Source organism: Lytechinus variegatus, chromosome 15 (genome assembly GCF_018143015.1).
Source record: "Lytechinus variegatus isolate NC3 chromosome 15, Lvar_3.0, whole genome shotgun sequence".
Classification (NCBI taxonomy): domain Eukaryota; kingdom Metazoa; phylum Echinodermata; class Echinoidea; order Temnopleuroida; family Toxopneustidae; genus Lytechinus; species Lytechinus variegatus.
Genome location: NC_054754.1, coordinates 23,253,799 through 23,268,578, shown reverse-complemented (window position 1 = coordinate 23,268,578; position 14,780 = coordinate 23,253,799). Strand labels below are relative to the sequence as shown.

The 14,780-nt window shown below is 36.3% G+C and overlaps 1 protein-coding gene across 2 annotated transcripts in view; it reads right to left on the bottom strand.

Moving 5' to 3' along the window:
* Window positions 1-9,279: 9,279 nt before the first annotated feature.
* Window positions 9,280-14,780, bottom strand: part of LOC121428452 (transcriptional protein SWT1-like) — a 49,447-nt gene continuing 43,946 nt past the window's right edge. For both annotated transcript variants that reach the window (XM_041625063.1, XM_041625064.1), the window contains 6 exons: window positions 14,574-14,652; window positions 13,861-14,000; window positions 12,918-13,146; window positions 12,191-12,325; window positions 11,724-11,808; window positions 9,280-9,982 (listed from right to left, as the gene is read on the bottom strand). In XM_041625063.1, coding sequence (XP_041480997.1) covers window positions 9,830-9,982; window positions 11,724-11,808; window positions 12,191-12,325; window positions 12,918-13,146; window positions 13,861-14,000; window positions 14,574-14,652 — 821 coding nt within the window. In that variant the 3' untranslated portion in view covers window positions 9,280-9,829. The remainder of the gene's footprint in view (window positions 9,983-11,723; window positions 11,809-12,190; window positions 12,326-12,917; window positions 13,147-13,860; window positions 14,001-14,573; window positions 14,653-14,780) is intronic.

Here is a 14,780-nt window from a genome sequence, read left to right as displayed (position 1 = left end):
TAACCATGGCATTAGTCGGCTACTTGTATTATTAGGTATTAAACAGGTCGATTTGAGGTAAAGTTAATGCGCTAGCCATAGCCTAGCATTTTTCTTGTCATTAATGGCACCTAGTTTGATGAATGTTTAAGAATTGGATTTAGATGTAGATATAAGCCTATATAAGGCCTATGTAACTATGTAGGGGTACGGGTAATTTGGGCAACTTGAATTGACGACCGCGCAACTGATCGAGGCAAACAAGTCCATGCGCATGCGTACTCTTACTCCGAATACGCATGTCATGAATATTCATATGTTGGTCCAGAACTGCGGTGGGAAAAATAATTTCGCACAGTTGCGCGCCAGATCGACGAGGCTCTATCGGACCTATCCCTTTGATAAACCAGTTTAGTTCCTTTCTGCGCATGATCAAAAGATTCTAAGCATGATCAGAAGAAGGTCATTTGTACTAAAGTGACATGGTGCTTTAAAATCTAATGAGATAAGCACCAACTTTGATGTCTTGATTATTCATATATTCTTTTGAATTATCATTTACATCCACACAAAAAAAAACAATGCTTCCACGAACGACTGGTATTTCACAGTTTGTCAAGTACATTGTGCAACATGCTAAGATATGCATTCAAAGAAGGAATGCAACAAATACCTTCATTAAGTGTCCATTGGTGTGCTATTCTAGTCACCTGGCATGCCTGGTCTATTCAATTTCTTCATCCTGCTATGTAAGGCAAGCTAATATCTTGCTTTGAAATCTGCCTATCATGATGAAAGAAATGAAAGGTCATTTGACCAAAATTGCCCATGAAGTAACTACGAACTGGTCTATTGTTGAACGCCAAACAGGGTAGCAGCAATTCCCATCTTTTAACGTATTTTGGTCTGACGCGGCCGGGGTTTGAACCCCCGCCCTCGATCCCAGTTGTGAGACGGACGCTCTACCAACTGAGCCCTGAGCCAACACACCGGATGTGACATCATCAGCCCACCTAATGAATATTCATGACTGTTTTCACAAGATATTGCTAAACTTTAAAATTCAATAACTTTGTTATTTATTATCCGATTTTGATGAAATTTTCTGCATTTTGCTCAGTGACTTCTACTCTATTCATTAAGCTATACATCCTTTCAGCCCGGACCATCCCTTTAAATGGATCTGTACCAATGTTAAAGTGTGGAAAAATCTTTGGGACATTACAAATATATAATTTTACAGGATTTTTTTCTAAGTGTAAACTTTTTTGATACGCACTGTATATTATAATGTTGTACATGTATACTTTACACACACACTCACGCGCGAGTAGTTACAAATGAGAGGTTCAGACAGTAATAATTCATTCCTTTGCTTTGCAGCATATATTTTTCTTTTCCTAATAAAGGATTAAGTCACAAATAAATAGGACTGACATAACATTAGCTCTTCACAATAGAATATTTCAGCTGCTTGGGGGATTGTTCCCGCTCACTAACTTCTCATAAAAAAGCTTCACGGAAATTGGATGATACACAGTAATTGCTCGTTTCACATATGGGTTTCTAGTCGGAGTAGAATTTTATCATGCATGGATTAAAATTTCCACAGATATATATCTTATCACAACCCATACCTAAGATGTTAAGTAGGAGGAAAGGTCAGAGGAAGCCCGATTTGATTTTTTTTTATATAAATATTCTCTACTATTATTCATGCTATATTACAATAGACATTTTGGCCCGTATTCTGATAGCAGGTTGGCACACGCGTTACCCATGGCATTATCTACAAAACTGTAGCATCAAATTCTGCAAAAATCTCATGTCTCATTAATTATGCTAATTTATGCGTAAAATCATGTTTGCTCTAATTAACAAAATAATGCCCCTGAAATGCTAATTTTTGTTTCACATACTCAAGATAGGCATCTGATCAAATTTATTTAAAAAAATTTCAACATCACATTTATTTTTTTATGTATTCTATTGTTTTCTAAATTTCTTATGTATTTCCTTGTTTTTCGACTTGTTTTTTTATTGTTTTTTCAATGGAAATTGTCGGAGACTTTATTTTGACCATAAAAAAGATCAATATATAAATAAATTGATTTTAAGCAGTAAAAGGAAAAATAATGATACATTTACGAATCTTGGCTAAAAACACTATTATTTGCATTGGATTTGTACACAAATTCACGTTTTTGAGTAATTTTGGGTCTGCGTGCACTTACGAAATGTTGCGATATTTCGGAACTGCGTACCCAGGGGTCACAATTTTGGTCTCATAAGTTGTGCCAGACTTGAAAGTAAAAAGTCAGAGAGCGACATGGTCAAAAAAATTTGCGCGGCGGATTTATTGCAAAAAATGTCGAGGGGGGGGGGGCTGAATGAGCCCCCCAGTCTTTCTAGGGTTAAACCACAACTTTAAACCTGGGTTTAAGTTAAACCTGCTATCAGAATACGGGCCATTGTCAGGGTTAACTTCCCCTTCAGTCAAAGCTGACAGGCGCTTCATAAAGCTGTTTGGAAGTTACGAATGGTCTTAGAGTCCTAAATAATTTCCCATAGACTCGTGAGTTAAAGTGGCACTTAATTATCATACAAAAAAGATTTGAAGCAGTAAAAGGAAAAATAATGATATATGTACAAATCTTGGCTAAATACACTTATTTGCATTGGATTTGTACACAAATTCACGTTTTTGAGTAATTTTGGGTCTGCGTGCACTTACGAAATGTTGCGATATTTCGGAACTGCGTACCCAGGGGTCACAATTTTGGTCTCATAAGTTGTGCCAGACTTGAAAGTAAAAAGTCAGAGAGCGACATGGTCAAAAAAATTTGTGCGGCGATTTATCGCGAAAAATGTCGAGGGGGGGCGGGGGATGAATGAGTCCCCCCAGTATTTTTAGGGTTAAACCACAACTTTAAACCTGGGTTTAAGTTAAACCTGCTATCAGAATACGGGCCATTGTCAGGGTTAACTTCCCCTTCAGTCAAAGCTGACAGGCGCTTCATAAAGCTGTTTGGAAGTTACGAATGGTCTTAGAGTCCTAAATAATTTCCCATAGACTCGTGAGTTAAAGTGGCACTTAATTATCATACAAAAAAGATTTGAAGCAGTAAAAGGAAAAATAATGATATATGTACAAATCTTGGCTAAATACACTTATTTGCATTGGATTTGTACACAAATTCACGTTTTTTAGTAATTTTGGGTCTGCATGCACTTACGAAATGTTGCGACTTTTCGGAACTGCGTACCCATGGGTCACAATTTTGGTCTCATAAGTTGTGCCAGACTTGAAAGTAAAAAGTCAGCGAGCGACATGGGCAAAAAAAATTTGCGCGGTGGATTTATTGCAAAAAATGTTGAGGGGGGGGGGGCTGAATGAGCCCCCAGTCTTTCTAGGGTTAAACCACTTTAAACCTGGTTTTAAGTTAAACCTGCTATCAGAATACGGGCCATTGTCAGGGTTAACTTCCCCTTCAGTCAAAGCTGACAGGCGCTTCATAAAGCTGTTTGGAAGTTACCAATGGTCTCAGAGTCCTAAATAATTTCCCATAGACTCGTGAGTTAAAGTGGCACTTAATTATCATACAAAAAAGATTTGAAGCAGTAAAAGGAAAAATAATGATATATGTACAAATCTTGGCTAAATACACTTATTTGCATTGGATTTGTACACAAATTCACGTTTTTTAGTAATTTTGGGTCTGCATGCACTTACGAAATGTTGCGACTTTTCGGAACTGCGTACCCATGGGTCACAATTTTGGTCTCATAAGTTGTGCCAGACTTGAAAGTAAAAAGTCAGAGAGCGACATGGGAAAAAAAAATTTGCGCGGCGGATTTATTGCAAAAAATGTTGAGGGGGGGGGCTGAATGAGCCCCCAGTCTTTCTAGGGTTAAACCACTTTAAACCTGGTTTTAAGTTAAACCTGCTATCAGAATACGGGCCATTGTCAGGGTTAACTTCCCCTTCAGTCAAAGCTGACAGGTGCTTCATAAAGCTGTTTGGAAGTTACGAATGGTCTTAGAGTCCTAAATAATTTCCCATAGACTCGTGAGTTAAAGTGGCACTTAAATATCATACAAAAAAGAGGAAATTGAGTGTTGAATGTTTACTTCCAGTGGATAGGATTTATTCTGACCAGAGAAGGGTACTTTTTTCTCATTATTTCATACTTGTGTGAATAATATGTCTCCCTTATAATGAAATAATTTGCAGAAATAAATATCTAATGCACTAAATCAGTTGTCAATCCAATTTTTCTAGTTCTTGGAGGAAAATATGTGAATAAACCTAATTTCATATACCGGTAATACAAAAGAACAAGTAGAGATGTGACATCATCAGCCCGCCGAATGAATAATCAGGACGACTGTTTTCACAAAATACTGCTAAACTTCAACAAGTGGAATGCCTCTGGCCGTCTCACCTGCATCACGCGGTTCAATATAGCAGCAGTGCTGACTTTGAATACTACTCTAACTCGCACAAGATGTTCAGTGATACATGGTTACTCTTATGTCCACTTTTTATGAACTAGACCAATAAACTTACAGAGATTCACCAAAAAACCCCAACATGGCCAAAGTTCATTGACCTTACATGACCTTTGACCTTGATCATGTGACCTGAAACTCAAACAGGATATTCAGTGATACTTGATTACTCTTATGTACAAGTTTCATGAATCAGATCCATAAACTTTCAAAGTTATGATGGTAATTCAACAGATACACCCAATTCGGCCAAAGTTCATTGACCTTTGACCTTGGTCATGTGACCTGAAACGTGCACAGGATGTTCAGTGATACTTGATTACTCTAATGTCCAAGTTTAATGAACTAGACCAATAAACTATCAAAGTTATGATGGTAATTCAACAGATACCCCTGATTCGGCCAAAGTTCATTGACCCTAAATGACCTTTGACCTTAATCATGAGACCTGAAACTTGCACAAAATTTTCAGTGATGCTTGATTACTATTATGTCCAAGTTTCATGAATCAGATCCATAAACTTTCAAAGTTATGATGGGAATTCAACAGATATCCCCAATTCGGCCAAAGTTCATTGACCCTAAATGACCTTTGACCTTGGTCATGTGACGTGAAACTCATGCAGGATGTTCAGTGATACTTGATTAACCTTATGTCCAAGTTTCATGAACTAGGTCCATATATTTTCTAAGTTATGATGACATTTCAAAAACTTAACCACAGGTTAAGATTTCGATGTTGATTCCTCCAACATGGTCTAAGTTCATTGACCCTAAATGACCTTTGACCTTGGTCATGTGACATGAAACTCTAATAGGATGTTCAGTAATACTTGATTAACCTTATGGCCAAGTTTCATGAACTAGGTCCATATACTTTCTAAGTTATGATGTCATTTCAAAAACTTAACCTCAGGTTAAGATTTGATGTTGACGCCGCCGCCGCCGTCGCCGCCGCCGCCGCCGCCGCCGTCGGAAAAGCGGCGCCTATAGTCTCACTTTGCTTCGCAGGTGAGACAAAAATTCAATAACTTTGCTATTTGTTATCCAATTTTGATGAACTTTTCAGCATTTTGCTCAGTGAATTCTACTCTATTTATTAGGCTATACACACTTTCAGCCCATACCATTCCTTTAAAGGGGAATCCAGCCTTGGTCATTAAATGTAGTGTTGGAAAGGAGAAAAATAAATAAAACAGAATGGTGAAAGTTTGAAAGAAATCGGACCAGCAATAAGAAAGTTATGGCTGCTTTAAAATTAATGTAGATTTCAAATTGGCAACTGGGTAAGTAAATTATGACAAGAGGCAAGGACAACTTTCCCATAGGCCATGTACTTAATTATCAGGGATTTGTGGTTTTCTCCTAACTGCCCATTCCCCTGGGGCAGTAATCTAAATATAACCCTGGTAGTATATTGTTTTATGTCCTCATGAAAGAAAAATAAAATTTGAAGTAAAACATTTGAAAAAATGACATATTAGCCATTTTATGTATTGGAGTACATGGAAGAGTAGTCCTTGCCTTACATCACTGTGACATCGCATATGTGGCCAATTTGCAGTCTCCATGGATCCAGGGATTACCAATATTCACAACTTTAAAAAAATCATAACTTTCTTATTATTTGTCAGATAGTGTTCAAACTTTCACCTATCAACTTGTCTGATTTTTCTTATTCCCCTAAGAACAAGTTTTTATTTGGGTTGGATTCCCCTTTAAATCTTTGTGAAACACCCCTTGGAGTGCTCTATGACAACACTCCCAAAATACAATAACACTCCTATTCAAGAAAACAAAATATATTTTTAATCAATGTTTGATTCAATTAGCCATATCACATCCCCTCTGAAAATGCATGGAATCATAATAGACAACCTGCCTAACACGACGGCTAAGAAACAGGAACGAATCAGAAAAGGCCACCGCACATCTTATGATTGCGACCCAATTTTGGAACGTAGTAGAATCTGATGCTAATATTGAGAAATGGAACATCTTACTGTGCAGTGTTATAAATCATTGTACGAATACCTATGTAGGTTTATTTCCAATTCTTCTAATGCCAATTCGTCCAATTGCCAAATCGTCTATTATCATTTTATCTACCATGTTCACCACATGGTCTATGTTCATTTAGTCTGCTGCCATTTCGTCTAATAACCAGTTGGTCCAATGGCCATTTATCCCATATACCATTTGGTCTTATTGGACCAAGTGTGAAATCATAAAAAACGAATGAAAATGAAATGGATATTAGACCAACTGGTTATTAGACGAAATGGTAATTAGACGAAGTGATGATTGGACCAAATGGCTAATAGACCGAATGGTTGTTAGACTGAATGCCATTAGTCTAAATGAAAGTACACCATGTGGTTAGTTGGCATTAGGCGAGTTGGCAATTTTTCCCCAAATATATGTTCACGGGCTACGAATTGAAACTAATTTGGCCTGTACTCCAAAATGAAGTCTTGCAATCATCGGAAATTGTTATATTGGTATTTTTTCAGTTAGTTAAGCTTTAAATAAAAAAAACTTTTAATTCACATTGTCAGACAATGTGCAAAATGTGTTTTTCTCCAAAATCATCTTGTGGACCAGTGCGTGGTGGCCTTAAAAGAACAAAAGAACAATCTTAAATTCACTATTCAATCTTGCTGAAAATTGTTCATACAAAGCGGATCCCACCAGTTTTCCTCCAAAATGGGAAGTTTCTTAGCTATAATAGGAATACATGTAGCTGGCGGGTGCATGTGGTATGCATTTGGGGGAGCCCAATTGATCTCCTATTCTGCTTTAGTTAAACGTTCTACCAGATTGGATTTCCCAGAAGATTTCAACGGAATAACAATAATAACATACACCAAACCTTCAAAAGGAGTCCAAAACACTGAGCTTTAGAATGTTAAACTGACAGGAAAAATATCAATCATAGATATGATGACTTGCACAAAAAATATTGATTTAAAATATTGATTACTAAATTCATAACAGTATCTCCTTCTCTCACAAACAACTAAAAGAATGTCCTTATGTGAAGAAATGGCAACAACACCTTGGCAACACTGTTTCTGACATTCTCAATGAATGTATCTTGCACTTTTCACTCAAAGACTATGTATGTACCATGTCTCATTGAGCACTGGGCAAGAAACTGAGGAAGTAGTTTACTCTGCAAGATTTTCCCATGAACTATTGCAGTAGCCAGCGCATTTAATGACATGTACCAAGCATGTTTACATTCAAAGAACAATTGTTGTGCCAAGGTCTAATGAGTACTGGGCAAATAATGAGGAAGTATATTGCTTTACAATCATTTCCTCACTCATCCAAAGACCACTTTACTTGCAAAGTCTCATGAACATTGAGGAATTTTGGACGAGGATGTCCGATCTGCAAGATTTTTGATGGACTGATTGACCGAAAGCCTGCCTACCCACTTGACCTGCTTGACCGATCACTTAACTATATACTACATGTAATTCATTTATCCTTCCTTGCGAATTTCCTATGGTAGGGGTATGAATGTATAATAATACAAAATGTCTCCATGATAATTGCAAATGATGATTGTAATCTCTCTCCATTCACTGCTACATGTAGGTTTAAACATGATCATTCAATTTGAACTATGGAATGAATAAATGCATTAACCATTTACTAATTAATAAATGTATAAATCAATAAATATACAAATAAATAGCATTCAATAAATGATCAAACAAGCAAAAAGATAAATAATCAATCAATCGACAGAGCTGCCAAGTTGTATTTTGCATTTTCAGTATTCTTATCCCTCAAAATCAGTATTTAAAAAAATAAATCTGTATTTTTACCATGAGATAAATATGCAAGCATAATGGCAAAGTTCGATCACTTCTTACATTATTTTGCGCCCCACACCGTCGCACACGAGACCAAAAGCTTCAGCCTAGATTTTGGTTGTTCCGCTGAACTGCGTTGGCTCAGTCACCAATACAAAGACTGAAGAATTTGGAGGCCCGTACGTACAGACAACGTATTAGCAGTAACGTTAGATCTAACATTCGACGGAAACCCGATTTTTTCCGATCGTTTTTTGCACATAAAATCATAAAATGTCACATTATGAAAAAGAAATTGCATCCATATTTACGGAAAATGTATGAAATTCAGAAATATCATACCTTAAACCGCAGTTACCGCTAATTCCTTTCAAATGATGATCGAAACATCGTCATCTTCGAACCTTCCGTCTGTCAACGTAAGTTGCCATCTTGGATGACGTCATCATCCTAACAGACATATTTACCAGTCGCAAAATATTGCGATTTGAGCCGCTGCTTTGCGCTTGTAAACTACGTGCGTGCGCTCGGAACTTGTCATCCGCATTGATTCGCCAGGATGATATCGAAAATTCTAATCGGAAAGCCTTGATGAAAGCACAACTCATTGAACGTAGAGGGCAGCAACACACGGCTGCCATTTTTTCATCTCCGCCCGAAAGCTCCCAGATGCTATAGTGGGGCGAACAATACCTTTTCTTCTCTAATTTGTTTTTTCCCGTATTTTATCATGAAAAAGCGTACTGCCGTATTTTAAATTGATTTTTGTATGAAATACGGAAAAATCGTACTACTTGGCAGCTCTGAATCGATGAACGAACAAGAAGTAAATTTTGAAAAAAGTAATAAAAGATATTGAATTCAATAGATCAATAAAAATACAAAATAAACTAAAATAACAGATCGAATAAATAAACAAATGGAATAAAGAAATATAGAATAAATCAATCAATAAAATAAAGAAAGACATAGATAAGAAGAAAAAATAATAAAAATAAATTAATAAGTAGAGTAATACTACAAGAAAAAGATACCACGGAAAGTTGAATCCAGTAAACACATAGAAATTGATGTAAGCACTGCTCTTTAATACTTTAAATGGACCAAGTTGTTCTATCAAATACACTGTTAAAGTCTGATGTGATAGGTTTCATGGGGAGTGGATAATCATTTGCTACCCCCCCCCACACACACACACTGTAACAAGCATCAGAAATACATGTTACAAAAACATCTTTGACATAAAGTCAATGCATCGATCATTACTGTTTATCAAATTGTCTGCAAAGAAGCCACAAAATTTGTGGTACAGTATATCCGATACAAACAGGGTATGAGTTTGCATGGCAGTAATATTGCTGTATTTCATATATTTTTTACATCTGCAAAATTGCAGCAAGTGGTAAAAAGGAGGATCCAAATTATCCTCTGTTTATATTATGCTATCAATTCTTTTTCTTTTCGTTTTGTAATATTTAACACGATTTGCTGACACCCTGCAACCGTTTGTTTCAAAACTGACTTAATGTTGCTCTACACTCATGGAGTTGCTGCAAAACTTCTGAATATTGTTGACTCCCTCGCACAATTCTTTGTCGATTGTCCTCGGACAGGATGAACTGCTGGAACAATTCAGCATGAAATCCACCGATGTCTAAATCAAGCTGTAGAAAAAAAGGATGATGATGGTGTTGATTACGAAATATTAATAACAAAATCATTAATGTTCACTAAAGCAATATGAGGGGGGGCATAAACTCAAACAATATTAACATCTAATCTTTGTACTGCCACTATCACCATCAATGCTACCACTACCACTACAACAAAACTACTACTACTACTACTTCTACTACTACTGTTATATAAGAAGAATTGTAAAAGCAATTACATTCATTTATTTAGTTATTTCCCCTTTAAGGATATTTTGGAATGATTAAGAATGTTCCAGAAGGCTCTATAGTACAGCTGTGTTACACATGAGTAATCTTTGAATAATCTTTGTTATCTCTGGTATGTCCCAAGAGAGACAATACAGACTGCTAAACACTAGGGATTGCTTTACAATAGACATGTATTGGTAGTGGAAATAAACAATAGGCTTAGCTATTTTGTTGACATTATTTATTTCAATGAGGTCATTCAAGAGTATTTCAAATGTAGACAGCTCTAGAAATGGGCAGAATGTTCTTAATGACAAAATGTAGACAATACTAGAACCTTCCATAATAGCGAACACTAGAAGTTTCTAGAATAGTGAATACTAGAAGGTTCTAGAATAGTTTAAATTAGTATATAAAGCTGGCAGATTCTTCAAGGACATCATCACATCATACCAGATCACTTCATCAGATCAGATCAGAGCTAAGAGTTTCACGCCAGACTTTATGTCAGAGCAGACTATATTTCCACCCTGAATATTTATCTTCTGTGGAATTATTTGCACGCCATCAATGAACTGTTTGTAGTTATTTTGAGAGAGGAATTCTCAGTTCTGAACGCTTTTCAACCCATGGATTGCTGAAATTGACTGTTAGTCATCATCAACATCATCTTCACGGACATTTCAACTCGATACAGTGACTCTTGTTATTCATCGTGCTTCAACATCAGTTTCATCATCGCCATCATTGTGAACTTTCATTTATCCAACTAACTTGGATTATTACTTGGATAAACATATAGCATCATCACTTCGGAATTTTACCTCTAGCACTTCAAGATATGTACATGTAACACCAATATATATTTATTTATGTTTTATTACTTTTTGAGTGTCATATTTCCTGTAATAAAAAAAAAAGGAAATCACATCTAAATAAAAAGATATTTCCTTGTTATTTGTTACAGTATCGTAACACTACTACTACTACTACTATTACCACAACTAATACTTCTACCACCGACACCATTAAACTACAACTATCACTCTATTTCTACAACCACTACTACAACTTCAACCACCACTAACTAACTACGACCAAGACCTTGCTTCTACTACCATGACTGGCACTTCGACTAGCCTGCTGCTATTAAGAATAACAATTCAAACGACTCATGGTCTAAAAAGAATCTTTCATTTAATAGCTGGCCCCTGCATTTTACACAATTATTAAAGTTAACTAACTATTCAACACACAAAAATTGGCTATTCTGTCACCTAGAAATTCGGGGGTGATGATCTTGGCTGTCAATCATGGGATTTTACCCAAGGCATAATCTACAAAATGGCAAGATCAAAATCTGCGATAAATATCAATGCTCATTAATTATGCTTATTTATGTGTAAAAAAAAAAATGCTCTTATTAACTAAACAATGCCCCTTCATTATTTCTACAATTGATTTTACCATCACTGTAATGTCCCCATATGTTAAACATTTCTTTTTTTCCAATGGACCTCACCTTTAGGGCTTGCACATAGGCATGCAAGGAATGGACGACCTCTTCACAAAGAACTGCAGGAACAGGGATACAGCTTCCTATTAATCTATTCCACAAGAGCAAGAAGAAAATCCAGTGAAGTATATTCTAAAAGGAGTTTGCAAAGTACTCTTCTTCTTAATACTTCATTAGGAATAAAAAATGATTTTATAATAATCCTTCTTCTCCTTATTCTTCCTCCTCTCCTCCTTCTTGTCCGTCTGCTTCTTCCTCTCCTTCTTTCTCTCCTTCCTTCTCATTCTTCTCCTCCTCCTTTTTCTCCATTACAAACATCATTACATCACTATCTCCTTAAGTAGTGGCCTGATTGTTTTCAATGACATGCTTAATTTTAAAGACATGTGATTAATCCAATTGAAATCTTAAGTAAAAAAAAAGCCAGCGCCTCAAATGAACCAAACAGGCAAAATACTGATAGCATACTTTACCTTTGAAGAGATTGGACAATGACCTCAATAAGAGGCAGGGCTGTCGAGAGGTAGTTAAGGCTTTCATCTTTGGTTGGGAGGCCCTCTATAGGGCACCCACTGGCAAGGTGCTTGAATGACCATACAATCACATCCCTGCATTGTAGAAAAAAAACAATTACTTCAAATAAATAAACAAAATAAAAGAAACACATTCATTGTTCCAAGAACCTATTTAACAAGTGAATTCATGTCACATGCCAGCCCCCCCCCCTCCTTTGACATGTACTTTGAACCTATGTGACTATGGCTTTTCTCTCAGTCATAAAATGACACATGGCATTTCAATATCACATAATGTAGCTTTGAAGTTTTGTCACAGAATTAGAACCCATTTTGACCTTATCTATGGCGTTTCAGTAGGTCCTAATGTGTCGCATGATATTTCAGTAAAACAACTTTGAACTTCGACATGAACTTTGAACCCAAATTGACCTTACCTATGGTTATATCAGTGGGTCAGGATATACTGCATGGTTTATCAGTATATCAGTACTTTTAACACATTCTGATCTGACATGTACCTATGACATTTCAGTTTAACATAATTTTTAAACTTTGACATGAAATTTGAACCCATTTTGACCTTACCTATTGCATTTCAATAGGTCATTAAATCTCACATGGTATTTCAATACAACATTACTTTGAACCTCGGACAAGAATTTTGAACCTAATATGTCCTTACCTATGGTATTTCAGTACAGTATAGACGGCTTCAAAAACAGAAAGAACGCAGAAGGTCACATGGTCCATACCATCACCTTCCCTTCTCTCTTCAATCTCCTCCCTAGCTTCCTGGTTTTTAATCAGTAATGCTGTCTCAAGCCCATTGGAAGAAGTGGTAGCTGGTGGTGAAATGCACATTTCTTCACTCTCCTGCACACTTTCTTTCTCTTCCACAGGCATAGAGGATGCTAGTAAAAAAAGGGGGAAATCAGAAATCGATATGATTATTGTATAATAAATTTGGTAAATAAAGAAAATTTTTGACACAAGAATGGATGAAGTATTCCTCTGCTTGATATTGACTACCGGTACATGTTTCTTATGAAATCATGCTGGTAAGTGTGATGACATAATCATTTCAAAATGTAAAAATGCAACCATTCTAAAATCATGCAACAAATCAAAGAGGAGTTTTGATACAAGATTTCGGACACACTACATGTATTACTTTCATCCTACGGAAAATACATATACGTTCTGGTTCCACAAGGCCATGATTGGAATATGGAACCAGAATATTTCTCATATTCCACAAGAACAAGCAGGGTGTAGCGTTTTTTTTTTCACTCTATGTGTAACCTTAATGTAGAATTAAGGGAAATCAAGAAAAAAATTAACATGAGAGCTTCAAGAAGTAAAGAGAAAACAATTTATGAAATTCAATGTTCGCTCAAGCATCAGATGTGCAAACTGTGTATTCTCAGTAAAAATTCCCAAGCAGTCCGAGAGAAAAACTTTGAAGAAACTCTTTTATCACATAGTACGCACTAGTATTCGGAAAAATCACTGTCCTTTTACATTGTAGAACATTAGATTTGCATACTGCATCCTCTAGAAAATTTAAATTCTGTGGGGTTCTTGGGATTTTAGGGTCAAAAAAAATTTGAACCATCAGAACTTACAAGATATTCTCAGAGGTGTTTTTGTGGCCCGCTGGAAACCAGTGTTGTTCCTGGTTTGCGTAGCATCTTGTACGGTCTGCTTACATTGTTGATACACCCTTTTAATGTCATCTTCACACTTTGTGGCAATGTCCTTATACCTGTCATTGATTAAAAAAAAATTGAGTTAGTGTTGGGATGGGTATTGGGCTTAGTGTTGGTGCTAGTGTGGTGTTATTAATTGGAGTGGTTGAGTTTGTGATGAGTTGGTGTTAGGATGGGTGTTAGGCCTAGTGTTGGTGCTAGTGTGGTGTTATTAATTAATGTGGTTGAGTTTGTGATGAGTTGGTGTTGGGATGAGTGTTGGTGCTAGTGTGGTGTTATTGATTGGAGTGGTTGAGTTTGTGCCGAGTTGGTGTTGGGCTTAGTGTCGGTGCTAGTGTGGTGTTATTGATTGGAGTGGTTGAGTTTGTGCCGAGTTGGTGTCTGCTTTGTATTGGTGTTACGTTAGGAGTCCACTGGGCTGTTGCCATTTTGTGCCAGTTCGTGCTATTGCAAAGCGAATTGTCTTTTAAAAACCAATCCCCCCACCGGGACCATTTTTCAACGATATTCTCTCTACAAACATGAATGACAATAATTAATTTAAAAAAAAATCTAAGAATGATTTTATGTCACCTTAACCATGACAGGAATATACATCTCTTTACTGACTGTAAATTACCGGTACTCACTTTGCATTTTTCTTTAGTGGGATCAAAATCTCCTTGGTGGCAAAATAAAATGTCTCAAGCTGTTTTGAAGAGAAAACATCTGTAAAGCAAACAAAAAAAAATGAATATTTCCTCTACTGATATATATGGATACACCTTTAATATGGTTTTATCAGGTTCTTTTTAAAAGGAAAGAAAACTACAATGTGATTTGAAAATAAATGTCTA